This window comes from Panulirus ornatus, chromosome 12, assembly GCF_036320965.1.
Source record: "Panulirus ornatus isolate Po-2019 chromosome 12, ASM3632096v1, whole genome shotgun sequence".
Classification (NCBI taxonomy): domain Eukaryota; kingdom Metazoa; phylum Arthropoda; class Malacostraca; order Decapoda; family Palinuridae; genus Panulirus; species Panulirus ornatus.
The window spans coordinates 58,763,715-58,782,599 of NC_092235.1; the positions used below are offsets into that span (position 1 = coordinate 58,763,715).

Genomic DNA, 18,885 nt, shown 5'->3' on the forward strand with positions numbered 1-18,885 from the left:
AATGAAAATCTGAGTATAGATATTATTTAACATGCTGATTAAGTATTATGAGTCAAATGACTGGATTTTGGATTATTAATGCCTTTAATTACCACTTAGTTTAAGTATAATAAAATTAATATGCTAATTACTCAACTATTTAGAAGAATGTTTACGTTTTGACCACAGATTCGTACTCAGCATGCCTAAAACCACACATCCTGAAATTCTCAAGAAAATCTATTTTTTGAAAAAAATCAAGAAAAATCCAAGGCTATACCCTTGCAACATATTATTTTCAGATTTTCAACTTCTTCAAATTTTGTATGAAAATCTGGTTATAGATGTTATTTTACATGCTGATTAAGTGTTTTGAGTCAAATGACTGCATTTCGCATTATTAATGCCTTTAATTACCACTTAGATTAATTATAAAATTATCATGCTAATTACTCAACTATTTAGAAGAATGTTTAAGTTTTGACCACAGATTCGTACTCAGCATGCCTAAAACCACACATCCTGAAATTCTCAAGAAAATCCATTTTTTGAAAAAAATCAAGAAAAATCCAAGTCTATAGCCTTGCAACATATTTTGTTCAGATTTTTCAACTTCTTCAAATTTTGTATGAAAATCTGGTTATAGATGTTATTTTACACGCTGATTAAGTATTTTGAGTCAAATGACTGCATTTCGCATTATTAATGCCCTTAATTACCACTTAGATTAATTATAAAATTATCATGCTAATTACTCGACTAATTATACGAATTTTAAGATTTTGACCACAGATTCGGATTCAGCATACTTGGAACTATCTCTCCTGAAATTCTCAAGATTATCCATTTTTTGAAAATCAAGAAAAATCCAAGGCTATAGCCTTGCAAAATATTTTGCTCAGATTTTTAGCTTCCTCAAATTTTAATGAAAATCTGAGTATAGATATTATTTTACATGCTGATTAAGTATTAGGAGTCAAATGACTGGATTTCCCATTATTAATGCCTGTAATTACCCCTTAGATTAATTATAATAAAATTGATACGCTAATTACTCGACTATTCTGAAGAATGTTTAAGTTTTGACCACAGATTCGTACTCAGCATACCTAAAACCACATATCCTGAAATTCCCAAGAAAATCCATTTTTTGAAAAAAATCAAGAAAAATCCAAGGCTATAGCCTTGCAAAATATTTTGTTCAGATTTTCAAGTTCTTCAAATTTTAATGAAAATCTGAGTATAGATATTATTCAAAATGCTGATTAAGTATTATGAGTCAAATGACTGGATTTCGGATTATTGATGCCTTTAATTACCCCTTAGGTTAATTATAATAAAATTAATATGCTAATTACTCAACTATTTAGAAGAATGTTTAAGTTTTGACCATAGATTCGTACTCAGCATACCTAAAACCACACATCCTGAAATTCTCAAGATAACCATTTTTTCAAAAAAATCAAGAAAAATCCAAGGCTATAGCCTTGCAACGTATTATGTTCAGATTTTCAACTTCTTTAAATTTTGTATGAAAATCTGGTTATATATGTTATTTTACATGCTGATTAAGTGGTTTGAGTCAAATGACTGCATTTCGCATTATTAATGCCTTTAATTACCACTTAGATTAATTATAAAATTATCATGCTAATCACTCGACTAATTATACGAATTTTAAGATTTTGACCACAGAATCGGATTCAGCATACTTGAAAGTATCTCTCCTGAAATTCTCAAGAAAATCCATTTTTTGAAAATAATCAAGAAAAATCCAAGGCAAAATATTTTGTTCAGATTTTCAGCTCCTTCAAATTTTAATGAAAATCTGGTTGTAGGTATTATTTTACATGCTGATTAAGTATTTTGAGTCAAATGACTGCATTTCGCATTATCAATGCCTTTAATTACCCCTTTGATTGATTATGATAAAATTATCATGCTAATTACTCGACTAATTATACAAATTTTAAGATTTTGACCACAGATTCGGATTCAGCATACCTGAAAATATCTATCCTGAAATTCTAGAGATAATCCATTTTTTTGAAAAAAACCAAGAAAAATCCTTGCAAAATATTCCTCAGATTTTGAACTTCCTCAAATTTTTAATGAAAATCTGGTTATAGATGTTATTTTAAATGCTGATTGAGTATATTGAGTCAAATGACTGCATTTCGCATTATTAATGCCTTTAATTACCACTTAGATTAATTACAATAAAATCAATATGATAATTATCGGACTAATTATACGAATTTTAAGATTTTGACCATAGATTCGGATTCAGCATACCAAAAACAATCTATCCTGAAATTCTCAAGATAATCCATTTTTTGAAAAAAAAAAAAAAACCCAAGAAAAAACCTTGGAAAATATTTCCCTCAGATTTCCGACTTCCTCAAATTTTAATGAGAATCTGGTTATAGATGGTATTTTACATGCTGATTGAGTATATTGAGTCAAATGACTGCATTCGCATTATTAATTCCTTTAATTACTCCTTAGATTAATTATAAAATTATCATGCTAATCACTCGACTAATTATGCGAATTTTAAGATTTTGACCACAGATTCGGATTCAGCATACCTGAAACTATCTATCCTGATATTCTCAAGAATATCCATTTCTTGAAAATAATCAAGAAAAATCCCAGGCTATAGTCTCGCAAAATATTTTGCTCAGATTTTTCAACTTTTTCAAATTTTGTATGAAAATCTGGTTATAGATGTTATTTTACATGCTGATTAAGTATTTTGAGTCAAATGACTGCATATCGCATTATTAATGCCTTTAATTACCACTTAGATTAATTATAAAATTATCATGCTAATTACTCGACTAATTATACGAATTTTAAGATTTTGACCACAGATTCGGAATCAGCATACCTGAAACTATCTATCCTGAAATTCTCATGATGATCCATTTTGAAAAAAAACCAAGAAAAATCCTTGCAAAATATTTTCCTCAGATTTTCAACTTAAAATTTTAATGAAAATCTGGTTATAGATGTTATTTTACATGCTGATTGAGTATATTGAGTCAAATGACCGGATTTCGCATTATTAATGCCTTTGATTACCCTTTAGATTAATTACAAGAAAATCAATATGATAATTATCCAACTAATTACACGAATTTTAAGATTTTTACCACAGATTCGTATTTAGCATGCCTAAAACCATCTATCCTGAAATTCTCGAGAAAACCCGTGCTTTGAAAAAATCCAAGGCAAAATATTTAGCTCACATTTTCATCTTCAGATTTTAGTGACAATCCGATTATAGACATAATTTTATATGCTAATTAGGTATTCCGAGTCTAATGACTGAATTTCGCATGATTAATTCCTTTAATTACCCCTTAGAATAATGATGATAAATTTAATATGCTAATTACTCGACTAATTACACGAATTTCTAGGTTTTCACCACAGAGTCTTATTCAGCATACGGAAAACCATCTATCCTGAAATTTCCAAGAAAATCCATATTTTGAAAAAATCAAGAGAAATCCCAGGCTATAGCCTGGCAAGATATTTTGCTCAGATTTTCAACTTCTTCAAATTTTAATGATAATCTGGTTATAGATGTTATTTTACATGCTGATTAAGTGTTTTGAGTCAAATGACTGCATCTCGCATTATTAATGCCTTAAATTACCCCTTAGATTAATTATAATAAAATTATCATGCTAATTACTCGACTAATTATGCGAATTTTAAGATTTTGACCACAGATTCGGATTCAGCATTCCTGAAACTATCTATCCTGAAATTCTCAAGAAAATCTATATCTTGAAAATAATCAAGAAAAATCCAAGGCTATAGCCTTGCAGATTGTTTTGCTCAGATTTTCAACTTCCTTAAATCTTAATGAAAATCTGAGTATAGATATTATTCTATATGCTGATTAATTATTAGGAGTCAAATGCCTGGATTTCGCATTATTAATGCCTTTAATTGCCCTTTAGATTAATTATAATAAAATTGATACGCTTATTACTCGACTATTCAGAAGAATGTTTAAGTTTTGATCACAGATTCGTACTCAGCATACCTAAAACCACACATCCTGAAATTCCCAAGAAAATCCATTACTTGAAAAAAAATCAAGAAAAATATTTTGCTCTGATTTTCAACTTCTTCAAATTTTAATGAAAATCTGGTTATAGATGTTATTTTGCATGCTGATTAAGTATTTCGAGTGAAATGACTGCATTTCGCATTATTAATGCCTTTAATTACCCCCTAGATTAATTATGATAAAATTATCATGCTAATTATTCGACTAATTATACGAATTTTAAGATTTTGACCACAGATTTGGATTCAGCATACCTGAAACTATCTGCCCTGAAATTTTCGATATAATCCATTTCTTTGAAAAAAAAACCGAAGAAAGATCCTTGCAAAATTTCCTCAGATTTTCAACTTCTTCAAATTTTAATAAAAATCTGGTTATAAATGATATTTTACATGCTGATTGAGTATATTGAGTCAAATGACTGTATTTCGCATTATTACTGCCTTTAATAACCTCTTAGATTAATTGCAATAAAATCAATATGATAATTATCCGACTAATTACACGAATTTTAAGATTTTGACCACAGATTCGTATTTAGCATACCTAAAACTATCTATCCTGAAATTCTCGAGAAAATCCATCTTTTGAAAAAATCAAGAAAAAAACCAAGGCAAAATATTTAGCTCACATTTTCAAGTTCTTCAGATTTTAGTGACAGTTTGAGCATAGACATAATTTTATATGCTGATTAGGTATTCCGAGTCTAATGACTGCATTTCGCATGATTAATGCCTTTAATTACCCCTTAGTTAATTATAATGAATTTAATATTCTAATTACTCGACTAATTACACGAATTTCTAGGTTTTGACCACAGATTCTTATTGAGCATACCTAAAACCATCTATCCTGATATTCTCAAGAAAATCCATTTTTGAAAAAAAATCAAGAAAAATCCCAGGCCATAGCCTGGCATTCTGCATTATTAATGCCTTTAATTACCCCTTAGATTAATAAATAAAATTATGCTAATTACTCGACTAATTATGCGAATTTTAAGATTTAGACCACATCTTCGGATTCAGCATACCTGAAACTATCTATCCTGAAATTCTCAAGGAAATCCATTTTTTGAAAATAATCAAGAAAAATCCTAGGCTATAGCCTAGCAAAATATTTTGCTCAGATTTTCAACTTCCTCAATTCTAATGAAAATATGAGTATAGATATTATTCTACATGCTGATTAAGTATTAGGAGTCAAATGACTGGATTTCGGATTATTAATGCCTTTAATTACCCCTTAGAATGATTATAATAAGATTAATACGCTAATTACTCGACTATTCAGACTAATGTTTAAGTTTTGACCACAGATTCGTACTCAGCATACTTAAAAACACACATCCTGAAATTCCCAAGAAAATCCATTTTCTGAAAAAAATCAAGAAAAATCCAAGGCTATATCCTTGCAAAATATTTTGTTCAGATTTTCAACTTCTTCAAATTTTAATGAAAATCTGGTTTTAGATGTTATTTTACATGCTGATTAAGTATTTCGAGTCAAATGACTGCATTTCGCATTATCAGTGCCTTTAATTACCCCTTAGATTATGATAAAATTATGATAAATTATGATAAAATTATCATGCTAATTACTCGACTAATTATACGAATTTTAAGATTTTGACCACAGATTCGGATTCAGCATACCTGAAACTATGTATCCTGAAATTCTAGAGATAATCCATTTTTTTTTGAAAGAAAGCAAGAAAAATCCTTGCAAAATATTTTCCTCAGATTTTCAACTTCTTCAAATTTTAATGAAAATCTGGTTATAGATGTTATTTTACATGCTGATTGAATATATTGAGTCAAATGACTGCATTTCGCATTATCAATGCCTTTAATTACCACTTAGATTAATTACAATAAAATCAATATGAAAATTATCCGACTAATTACACGAATTTTAAGATTTTGACCACAGATTCGTAATAGCATACCTAAAACCATCTATCTTGAATTTTCGAGAAAATCCATCTATTGAAAAAATCAAGAAAAATCCAAGGCAAAATATTTAGCTCACATTTTCAAGTTCTTCAGATTTTAGTGGCAATCTGACATGATTTTTTATGCTGATTAGTTATTCCGAGTTTAATGACTGCATTTCGCATGATTAATGCCTTTAATTACCACTTAGATTAATTATGATAAAATTAATATGCTAATTACTCGACTAATTATACGAATTTGTAGGTTTTGTCCACAGATTCCTATTGAGCATACCTAAAACCATCTATCCTGAAATTCTCAAGAAAATCCATTTTTTGAAAAAAAATCAAGAAAAATCCACGGCTATAGCCTGGCAAAATATTTTGCTTAGGTTTTCATCTTCAGATTTTAATGAAAATCTGGTTATACATGTTATTTTATATGCTGATTAAGTGTTTTGAGTCAAATGACTGCATTTTGCATTATTAATGCCTTTAATTACCGATTAGATTAATAAATAATAAAATCATCATGCTGATTACTCGACTAATTATGTGAATTTTAAGATTTTGACCACATCTTCGGATTCAGCATACCTGAAACTATCTATCCTGAAATTCTCAAGAAAATCCATACTTCGAAAATAATCAAGAAAAATCCAAGGCTATAGCCTGGCAAAATATTTTGCTCAGATTTTCAACTTCCTGAAATTTTAATGAAAATATGAGTATAGATATTATTCTACATGGTGATTAAGTATTATGAGTCAAATGACTGGATTTCGCATTATTAATGCCTTTCATTACCCCTTAGATTAATCATAATAAAATTGATATGCTAATTACTCGACTATCCAGAAGAATGTTTAAGTTTTGACCACAGATTCGTACTCAGCATATCTAAAACCACAAATCCTGAAATTCTCTAGAAAATCCATTTTTTGAAAAAAATCAAGAAAAATCCAAGGCTATTGCCTGGTAAAATATTTTGTTCAGATTTTCAACTTCTTCAAATTTTAATGATAATCTGGTTATAGATGTTATTTTGCATGCTGATTAAGTATTTTGAGTCAAATGACTGCATTTCGCATTATTAATGCCTTTAATTACCCCTTAGATTAAGTATTATAAATTTATCATGATAATTACTCGACTAATTATACGAATTTTAAAATTTTTACCATGGATTCGGATTCAGCATACAGGAAACTATCTATCCTGAAATTCCCAAGATAATCCATTATTTGAAAAAAAAAAAAAATCCTTGGAAAATATTTTCCTCAGATATCCGACTTCCTCAAATTTTAATGAAAATCTGGTTATAGATGTTCTTTTACATGTCTATTGAGTATATTGAGTCAAATGACTGTATTTCGCATTATTAATGCCTTTAATTACTCCTTAGATTAATTTAATAAAATTATCATTCTAATTACTCGGCTAATTATGCGAATTTTAAGATTTTGACCACAGATTCGGATTCAGCATACATTAAACTATCTATCCTGAAATTCTCAAGAAAATCCATTTTTTGAAAATAATCAAGAAAAATCCAAGGCTATAGCCTAGCGAAATATTTTGCTCAGATTTTCAACTTCCTCAAATTTTAATGAAAATCTGAGTATAGATATTATTCAACATGCTGATTAAGTATTATGAGTCAAATGACTGGATTTCGGATTATTAATGCCTTTAATTACCCCTTAGGTTAATTATAATAAAATTAATATGCTAATTACTTAACTATTTAGAAGAATGTTTAAGTTTTGACCACAGATTCGTACTCAGCATACCTAAAACCACATATCCTGAAATTCTCAAGAAAATAAATTTTTGAAAAAAATCAAGAAAAATCCAAGGCTATAGCCTTGCAACATATTATGTTCAGATTTTCAACTTCTTCAAATTTTGTATGAAAATCTGGTTATACATGTTATATTACATGCTGATTAAGTGTTTTGAGTCAAATGACTGCATCTCGCATTATTAATGCCTTTAATTACCACTTAGATTAATTATAAAATTATCATGCTAATTACTCGACTAATTATACGAATTTCAAGATTTTGACCGCAGATTCGGATTCAGCATACTTGAAACTATCTCTCCTGAAATTCTCAACAAAATCCATTTTTTGAAAATAATCAAGAAAAATCCAATATTTTGTTCAGATTTTGAACTTCCTCAAATTTTAATGAAAATCTGAGTATAGACATTATTCTACATGCTGATTACGTATTAGGAATCAAATGACTGGATTTCTCATTATTAATGCCTTTAATTACCCCTTAGATTATTTATAATAAAATTGATACGCTAATTACTCGACTATTCAGAAGAATGTTTAAGTTTAGACCACAGATTCGTACTCAGCATGCTTAAAACCACACATCCTGAAATTCTCAAGAAAATCCATTTTTTGAAAAAAATCAAGAAATATCCTAGGCTATAGCCTTGCAAAATATTTTGTTCAGATTTTCAACTTCTTCAAATTTTAATGAAAATCTGATTATAGATATTATTGAACATGCTGATTAAGTATTATGAGTCAAATGACTGGATTTCGGATTATTAATGCCTTTAATTACCAATTAGTTTATATATAATAAAATTAATGTGCTAATTAGTCAACTATTTAGAGGAATGTTTAAGTTTTGACCACAGATTCGTACTCAGCATGCCTAAAACCACACATCCTGAAATTCTCAAGATAATCCATTTTTTGAAAAAAATCAAGAAAAATCCAAGGCTATAGCCTTCCAACATATTATGTTCAGATTTTCAAATTCTTCAAATTTTGTATGAAAATATGGTTATATATGTTATTTTACATGCTGTTTAAGTGTTTTGAGTCAAATGACTGCATTTCGCATTATTAATGCCTTTTATTACCACTTAGATTAATTATAAAATTATCATGCTAATCACTCGACTAATTATACGAATTTTAAGATTTTGACCACAGAATCGGATTCAGCATACTTGAAACTATCTCTCCTGAAATTCTCAAGAAAATCCATTTAATGAAAATAATCAAGAAAAATCCAAGGCTATAGCCTTGCAAAATATTTTGCTCAGATTTTCAACTTCCTCAAATTTTAATGAAAATCTGAGTATAGATATTATTCTACATGCTGATTAAGTATTAGGAGTCAAATGACTGGATTTCCCATTATTAATGCCTTTAATTACCTCTTAGATTAATTATAATAAGATTGATACGCTAATTACTCGACTATTCAGAAGAATGTTTAAGTTTGGACCACAGATTCGTACTCAGCATACCTAAAACCACACATCCTGAAATTCTCAAGGAAATCCATTTTTTGAAAAAAATCAAGAAAAATCCAAGGCTATACCCTGGCAAAATATTTGCTCAGGTTTTCAACTTCTTCAGATTTTAATGAAAATCTGAGTATAGATATTATTCTACATGCCGACTAAGTATTATGAGTCAAATGACTGCATTTCGCATTATTAATGCCTTTAATTACCCCTTTGATTAATTATGATAAAAGTGATATACTAATTACTCGACTTTTCAGAAGGATGTTTAAGTTTTGACCACAGATTCGTACTCAACCTACCTAAAACCACACATCCTGAAATTCTCAAGAAAATCCCTTTTTTGAAAAAATCAAGAAAAATCCAAGGCTATAGCCTTGCAAAATATTTTGTTCAGATTTTCAACTTCTTCAAATTTTGATGAAAATCTGGTTATAGATGTTATTTTACATGCTGATTAATTATTTGGATTCAAATGATTGCATTTCACATTATTAATGCCTTTAATTACCCCTTAACGTAATTATAATAAAATTGATATGCTAATTACTCGACTAATTATACGAATTTTATGATTTTGACCACAGATTCGGATTTAGGATACCTGAAACTATATCTCCTGAAATTCTCAAGATAATCCATTTTTGGAAAAAAAACCCAAGAAAAATCCCTGCAAAATATTTTTCTCAAATTTTCAACTTCCTCAAATTTTAATGAAAATCTAGCTATAGATGTTATTCTACATGCTGATTAAGTATTATGAGTCAAATGACTGCATTTCGCATAATTAATGCCTTTAATTACCACTTAGATTAATTATAATAAAATTGATATGCTAATTACTCGACTATTCAGAAGAATGTTTAAGTTTTGACCAAAGATTCGTACTCAGCATACCTAAAACCACACATCCTGAAATTCTCAAGAAAATCCATTTTTTGAAAAAAATCAAGAAAAATCTTAGGCTATAGCCTTGCAAAATATTTTGTTCAGATTTTCAACTTCTTCAAATTTTAATGAAAATCTGGTTATAGATGTTATTTTACATGTTGATTAAGTGTTTTGAGTCAAATGACTGCATTTCGCATTAATAATACCTTTAATCACCTCTTAGATTTATTATAAAATCATTATGCTAATTACTCGACTAATTATACGAATTTTCAGATTTTGACCACATATTCGGATTCAGCATACCTAAAATTATCTATCCTGAAATTCTGAAGATAATCCATTTTTTTGAAAAAAACCAAGAAAAATCCTTGCAAAATATTTTCCTCAGATTTTTAACTTCTTCAAATTTTAATAAATATCTGGTTATAGATGTTATATTACATGCTGATTGAGTATATTGAGTCAAATGACTGCATTTCGCATTATTAATGCCTTTAATTAGCTCTTAGATTAATTACAATAAAATTAATATGATAATTATCTGACTGATTACACGAATTTTAAGGTTTTGACCACAGATTCATATTTAGCATACCTAAAACCATCTATCCTGAGATTCTCAAGAAAATCCATCTTTTGAAAAAATCAAGAAAAATCCAAGGCAAAATATTTTGCTCATATTCAACTTCTTCAGATTTTAGTGACAATCTGAGTATAAACATAATTTTATATGCTGATTAGGTATTCCGAGTCTAATGACTGCTTTTCGCATGATTAATGCCTTTGATTACCCCTTAGATTAATTATAATAAATTTGATATGCTAATTAGTTGACTAAATATACGAATTTCTAGGTTTTGACTACAGATTCATATTCAGCATACCTAAAGCCATCTATCCTGAAATTCTCAAGAAAATTCAATTTTTGAAAAAAAATTAAGAAAAATCCTACGCAAAATATTTTTCTTAGATTTTTAATTTCAGATTTACTGAAAATCTGGTTATAGATGTTATTTTACATGCTGGTTAAGTGTTTTAAGTCAAATGACTGCATTTCGCACTATTAATGCCTTTAATTTCCCCTTAGATTAATTATGATGAAATTATCATGCTAATTTCTTGACTAATTATACGAATTTTAATATTTTGACCACAGATTCGGTTTCAGCGTACCTGAAACTATTTATCGTGAAATTCTCAAGAAAATCCATTTTTGAAAATAATCAAGAAAAATCCAAATATTTTGCTCAGATTATCAATTTCCTCAAATTTTAATGAAAATATGAGTATAGATATTATTCTACATGCTGATTAAGTATTATGAGTCAAATGACCGGATTTCGCATTATTAATGCCTTTAATTACCCCTTAGATCAATTATAATAAAGTTGATATGCTAATTACTCGACTATTCAGAAGAATGTTTAAGTTTTGACCACAGATTCGTACTCAGTATACCTAAAACCACACGTCCTGAAATTCTCAAGAAAATTCATTGTTTGAAAAAAAATCAAGAAAGATCCCAGTGTATAGTATAGCCTTGCAAAATAGTTTGTTCAGATTTTCAACTTCTTCAAATTTTAATGAAAATCTTGGTATAGATGTGATTTTACATGCTTATAAGTATTTTGAGTAAAATAACTGCATTTCGCATTATTAATGCCTTTAATTACCCCTTAGATTAATTATAATGAAATTAATATGCTAATTAGCCTACTGATTAGACGAATTTTTAGGTTTTGACCATAGATTTGTATTCAGCATACCTAAAACTATCTATCCTGAAATTCTCAAGAAAATCCATTTTTGGAAAAGAATCAAGAAAAATCCAAGGCTATATAGCCTGGCAAAATTTTTCCTCAGATTTTCAACTTCTTCAGATTTTAAGGAAAATCTGAGTATAGATATCATTTTACATGTTGATTAAGTATTACGAGTCAAATGACTGCTTTTCGCATTATTAATGCTATTAATTACATCTTAGATTAATTATAATAAGATTAATATGCTAATTACTCGACTAATTACACGAATTTTTAAGTTTTAACCACAGATTCGTATTCAGTATACGTAAAACCACATATCCTGAAATTCTCAAGAAAATTCATTTTTTGAAAAAAAATCAAGAAAAATTAATGCCTTGCAAAATTTTTTGCTCAGATTTTCAGCTTCCTCAGATTTTATTGAAAATCTGGGTTTAGATATTATTTTACATGCTAATTAAGTATTCCGAGACAAATGACTGCATTTCGCATTATTAATTCCTTTTATTACCTCTTAGATTAAGTACAATAAAATTATTATGCTAATTACTCGAGTAATTACACGAATTTCTTAGTTTTGACAGAGATTCGTGTTCAGCATACCGAAAACTATATATCCTGAAATGCTCAAGAAAATCCATTTTTGAAAAAAATCAAGAAAAATCCTAATGTCCAACATAATATTTTGTTCAGATTTTCAACTTCAAATTTTAATGAAAATCTGAGTATTTTAATGAAAATCTTGGTATAGATGTTATTTTACATGCTTATAAGTATTTTGAGTAAAATAACTGCATTTCGCATTATTAATGCCTTTAATTACTCCTTAGATTAATTACAATAAAATCAATATGATAATTATCCGACTAACTACACGAATTTTAAGGTTTTGACCACAGATACGTATTTCGCATACCTAAAACCAACTATCATGAAATTCTCAAGAAAATCCATCTTTTGAAAAAAATCAAGAAAAATCCAAGGCAAAATATTTTGCTCACATTTTCAACTTCTTCAGATTTTAGTGACAATCTGAGTAGATATAATTTTATATGCTGATTAGGTATTCCGAGTCTAATTACTGCATTTCGTATCATTAATGCCTTTAATTACCCCTTAGATTAATTCTAATAAATTTAATATGGTAATTACTCGACTAATTACTCGAATTTCTAGGTTTTGACCACAGATTCGTATTCAGCATACCTAAAACCACATATCCTGAAATTCTCAAGAAAATCCATTTTTTGAAAAAATCAAGAAAAATCCTAGGCTATACCCCTGCAAAATATTTTGTTCAGATTTCAAGTTCTTCAAATTTTAATGAAAATCTTGGTATAGATGTTATTTTACATTCTTATAAGTATTTTGAGTAAAAAACTGCATTTTGCATTATTAATGCCTTTAATTACCCCTTAGATTTATTATGATAAAATCAATATGCTAATCAGCCGACTGATTACAGGAATTTTTAGGTTTTGACCATAGATTTGTATTGAGCATACCTAAAACTATCTATCCTGAAATTCTCAAGAAAATCCATTTTTTGAAAAAAATCAAGAAAAATCCAAGTTCAGACTTTCAACTTCTTAAACTTTTAATGGAAATCTTGGGATAGATGTTATTTTACATGTTGATTAAGTATTTTGAGTAAAATAACTGCATTTCGCATTATTAATGCCTTTAATTACCCCTTAGATTAATTATAATAAAATTCATATGCAAACTACCCTACTGATTACACGAATTTTTAGGTTTTGACCATAGATTCGTATTCAGCATACCTAAAACTATCTATCCTGAAATTCTCAAGAAAATCCATTTTTTGAAAAAATCAAGAAAAATCCTAGGCAAAATATTTTGCTGAGATTTTCAACTTCTTTAGAGTTTAATGAGAATCTGAGTATAGATATTATTTTACATGCTGATTAAGTATTACGAGTCAAATGACTCCATTTCGCATTATTGATGCCATTAATTACCTCTTAGATTAATTATGATAAAATTAATATGCTAATTACTCGAATAATTACACGAATTTTTAAGTTTTGACCACAGATTCGTATTTATAGATATTACTTTACATGCTGATTAAGTATTCCGAGTCAAATGACTGCATTTCGCATTATCAATGCCTTTAATTTAAACCTCTTAGATTAATTACAATAAAATTCATATGCTAATTACCCGAGTAATTACACGAATTTCTTAATTTTGACCACAGATTCGTATTCAGCATACCTAAACCCATATATCCTGAAATTCTCAAGAAAATTCATATTTTGAAAAGATTTAAAAAAAAATCCAAATCAGATTTGCAACTTCTTCAGATTTTAGTGAAAATCTGAGTATAGATATTATTTTACATGCTGATTATGTATTCTGAGTCAAATGACTGCATTTCGCATTATTAATGCCTTTAGATACCCCTTAGATTAATTGTAATAAAATTAAATTTGTAATTATTCGACTTTTCATAGGAATTTTTAAGTTTTGACCTCAAAATCGTATTCAGCATACGTAAAAATCTGAGCAAAATATTTTGCAAGGCTATATTTTACAAGGCTATTTCTTGATTTTTTTGTAAAATGGATTTTCTTGAGAATTTCAGGATATGCGGTTTTAGGTATGCTGAATACGAATCTTTGGTCCAAATTTAGAAATTCGTATAATTAGTCGAGTAATTAGCATGTTAATTTTATTATAATTAATCTAAGAGGTAATTAAAGGCATTAAATATACGAAATGCAGTCATTTGACTCGGAATACTTAATCAGCATGTAAAATAACATCTATACCCATATTTTCATTAAAATCTGAAGAAGTTGAAAATCTGAGCAAAATATTTTACAAGGGTTATACTATGCCATGGATGTTTCTTGAATTTTTTCAAAAAGATGGATTTTCTTGAGAATTTCAGGATATGTCGTTTTACGTATGCTGAATACGAATCTGTGGTCATTACTACAAATTCGTGTAATTAGTCGAGTAATTAGCATATTACTTTTATTATAATTAATTTAAGGTGTAATCAAAGGCATTAATAATGGGAAATGCAGTCATTTGACTCAAAATACTTAATCAGCATGTAAAATAATGTCTATAACGTCACATTTTTATTAAAATCTGAAGAAGTTGAAAATCTGAGGAAAGTATTTTGGATTTTTCTTGATTATTTCAAAAAAGGGATTTTCTTGAGAATCTCAGGATAGATGGTTTTAGGTATGCTGAATAGGAATCTGTGGTCAAAACTTAGAAATTCGTGTAATTAGTCGAGTAATTAGCATGTCAATTTTATTATAATTAATCTAAGAGGTAATTAAAGGCATTGATAATGCGAAATGCAGTCATTTGACTCGGAATACTTAATCAGCACGTAAAATAATATCTATACTCAGATTTTCATTAAAATCTGAAGAAGCTGAAAATCTGAGCAAAATATTTTGCAGGGCTATAACCTGTAATGATACTGAGTCACTTGCAAAGCCGGAAGAAAAAAGAAATGAGAAGACTTGATAGTTAATCTTAAGTTCTTCGTTGGTGTCAAGGAGAGACGGTAATGATCTCTGTCACTTTAGATATGACGTAATTTCCTTAATCATCAGCTAATGGGTGAAAACTTGCCATAGATTTTACACTGTGGTCCAGCTATATGTTCAACTCTCGACTCCTTTACGACAAGAAGAACAATAAAGGACTTCAATATCCTGACTCGAAGGTAAAACTCACTTAGTAGCTTAAAGTTTATCATTACCTTCCCTCCCTGTTCGAACTGGACTCCCACTGCTTTCTTCTCGTTAAACAGGATCTGGAAACGAATTAGTCGCATTAATTGGATCGATAGAGCGATATGCATCCTAAACAAAAGTAGTCACTAATTACGGTCATTCATTTAATACATTAGCATAAGAATGAAAGTGTGTCACTATCATAATGGCTTGATGGTTATCAGTGAGACACAGCGTTTTCACGCTACTGCATACCTAAGATATTGGTTAGGTTCGGATACTAGATAAGGGTCGTGTCTCGACTCCTGGATAAGGACGGATTAAAGCTTTAACAATGTCGAGGTAACACCCAAGAATATTTGTACAATGCGAAGGACAATATGTCTGCATGATACGAGGGTAACGGCATGACTTGTGACGTGCCAGTGTGAAGTGTAGTGATACCTATTTGATATATGAGACATCCATGTGACGCGTGGTTTCCCTTTGTGGTATGCACGTACGTGCTCTAAATGAAAGGTGGTGCATTTGTGGGAAATAACGTGTACCCTCTGCGTGAATTTGGATGCAATTCTTACGGTTTCCAGTACACTATGGGATATACTTGATAGACGTATGGGTGATAGATGGGATACCGGATGAATGTGAGCTGTGCGCCTAAGTAGCTTTTAGAACACGTAGTGATGTGTATGGTGCCTGTGTGATGTGTGGTTTACGCATGAGACGTTTAAAGTACTTAAGGGATAAAGTTGACGTGTAATGTACTTCTGTAACATATGGAGGTACCTTGGTGACGTGGGCGTGGAATGCGACGTGCAGGTTTGGCCTGGTGGTGGCTGCTGGCTTGAGATAACCCTCCGCGGTCGACCATCTTCGACCATCTCGCACAGTGACATCAACCAAAGAAAAACCTGAGTGGAGAGAAAATTACCCAAGTGATATGAACCAGTGGAAATTTTATGTGACATTAGAAAAAATTCCGACAAAAGTCAGCTGTAGAGGCAACTCGCTGATTCACATTATATTTACCCATCTGTTCAGGCCCATTCGAGTCGAGGATTTCGAACCCAAGTTGTTGCCCCGCCCTAAGGAAACTGCTAGCCACCTGTGTCCTCCAGCGTTTGGTTTCTACAGTCTGAGGGCCACCACGACCCCGGTATATCGCTGGGGGAATGGAATGGAGCAGGAAGGAAGGGAGGGATTTAATACAAGCCAAAGATTATGGATAACGAAAACAAAATGAGAAGTTTGATGTGAATGTGTTATCGATATTTCATACGACCTGCATAGGGTACTTCGACTAACCCGTCTGGTTATCGAATGTTCCTCTGTAATCCTCCATCTTCTTGAAGTACCCAAGGACGTGTTCGTAGCTCCAGCCAGTGTTGCCCAGCGCCTCCCAGTTATCGAAGTCCCTCCTGTTCCCCCGGACATGGATCATACCGTTGATGGTAGAGGAACCTCCTGCAGTGCGTCCCCTAGGGTAAGGCACAGTCTGGTGGTGAGGAGGATAAATGGGTTAACTTTTAGACATACTGATGATGTACAAAATGTTGCTCATATACCATGTTATCTAGTGGCCATGGACAGTTTCCTTACATTATTATTATAAGCTCGGAAAGCGTGTTGCTGAGGTGTGGTGAAGTAATCCCAGTCTGCGTCACTCTGAAGGAGGAGAACGACGAGTCCTGGAACGTAACTCTCCAGGGGAGGTTCCCCGCCAGCCTCCAGCAGCAGTACCCGCCATTGGTTCACCTCCGATAGTCGCGCGGCCATCACGCACCCCGCAGACCCGCCTCCAACTGTCACCAACCACAGACACACCACACTCAGAGAACAGAGGAATTTTCCGAACCGACTTTCGGTCCTAAAGATATCAGTGCTTAAACGAAGGAAGGAGAATGTTCCACACAATATCTAGTTAACAGATGCTCAGTCAGCACTGTATTATCCTGGCTGTGACACAGTGGCCTCGCTTTAGGTTGTGAGTTCGAATCCCACGCCAGGAGGAGTGATGGTTATCCATAGCCACTATTGAAGCCAAGTTGAAATAGACCAGAACCATCATTAAGTTTACCAAAAATATCTTTCAGTTCACCTAGATAACTGGATTCTAGAGCCAAAATTTTGATTCATAAAACTTAGGGCTTTGTTTATAATCATAACAAAGTCATTAATCCGTTTCATAACTACCACTACGGGTTTCTCTTTTAACTGATTGATGTATTTGAAATCTTCCTCCCGTCCACCTCAAATTCTATCCATTGAAAACTAGCTGAGCTTCCCTGATTCTTTTCCTACCACTCTCCTCTTCCCTCACTCGCCAATGACAGTGCAATGAAGTCGTACCGATGATGAAGTCGTACAGTGGTTCGGGGTTGCGGGTGTTGTAGTCGTGGCGACCAGATTCGCTAAGCACGACCGCCAACGCCAGCCGGAGCAGAGCCTCGGGAACTATCCGCAGAGCTTGCCCCAGCCCTCGAGTTCTCCTTGTCATATTGACTGAAAACAGGAAGGATTGGTATCAAGAGCCACAAGTCCTGGGCTCTAGGCTTCCAATACTACACCCAGCGTTTCCTGAAATCTCCCTTCGTTAGGTCTATGAAAGAGAAAATGAGAGGAAAAACAGATTTTGTTTCATTTCTTAGTGCATCTTGGTTAAATTATACGTCATCCGGTATGACCTCTTTTCGTTCCAAATCTTCCAACCTGCTGCTTGTTTGAACTTATTCACGTATGAGAAACAAAACCTCCTAAGCTTGTAGTGTGTGATACATCACATACGTCGCCTGAGAAACGCGTTATCTTATCTTGAGACTCTGTTAGTGTGACCTGTTCGCAGGTCTCACCAGGGAACTTTATAAAGTTCCAGTACCTCTTCAAAAAAAACTATCCAGTCAATCTGTCTGCAAAGTGCCCCACGGAGTATGTAATAACACCCTAATCTCTCAACACATTGTGCTGAGGGCGCACACTGGTATGTATGTAACTGCATATGTGCATGAGGGTGTGGCTGATCCTGTAAGTGTAAATGTTTATGTGGTTACGAATGTACACAAACATATCATATTACATAATGTAGGTGTAACTGAACTGGGTTTGTTTGCACATGCTGTGTATATTGATATGAGGGTGGATATTGTACGATTCTGGTGCAGTCAGTTAAAGATGAAATGTCTAAGGAGAAAGAAGTGACAAAAATAACCGCAC

General features: G+C 31.2%; 1 protein-coding gene across 1 annotated transcript in view; it reads right to left on the reverse strand.

Annotated features, from left to right (window-relative positions):
- Positions 1-18,142, reverse strand: part of LOC139751750 (glucose dehydrogenase [FAD, quinone]-like) — a 31,776-nt gene extending 13,634 nt beyond the window's left edge. Inside the window, exons 1-6 of the mRNA XM_071667297.1 lie at positions 18,025-18,142; positions 17,275-17,477; positions 16,981-17,170; positions 16,705-16,839; positions 16,462-16,586; positions 15,702-15,755 (exon numbers count right to left, since the gene is read on the reverse strand). Of these exons, the coding sequence (XP_071523398.1) occupies positions 15,702-15,755; positions 16,462-16,586; positions 16,705-16,839; positions 16,981-17,170; positions 17,275-17,451 (681 nt within the window). The 5' untranslated portion in view covers positions 17,452-17,477; positions 18,025-18,142. The remainder of the gene's footprint in view (positions 1-15,701; positions 15,756-16,461; positions 16,587-16,704; positions 16,840-16,980; positions 17,171-17,274; positions 17,478-18,024) is intronic.
- Positions 18,143-18,885: the final 743 nt, after the last annotated feature.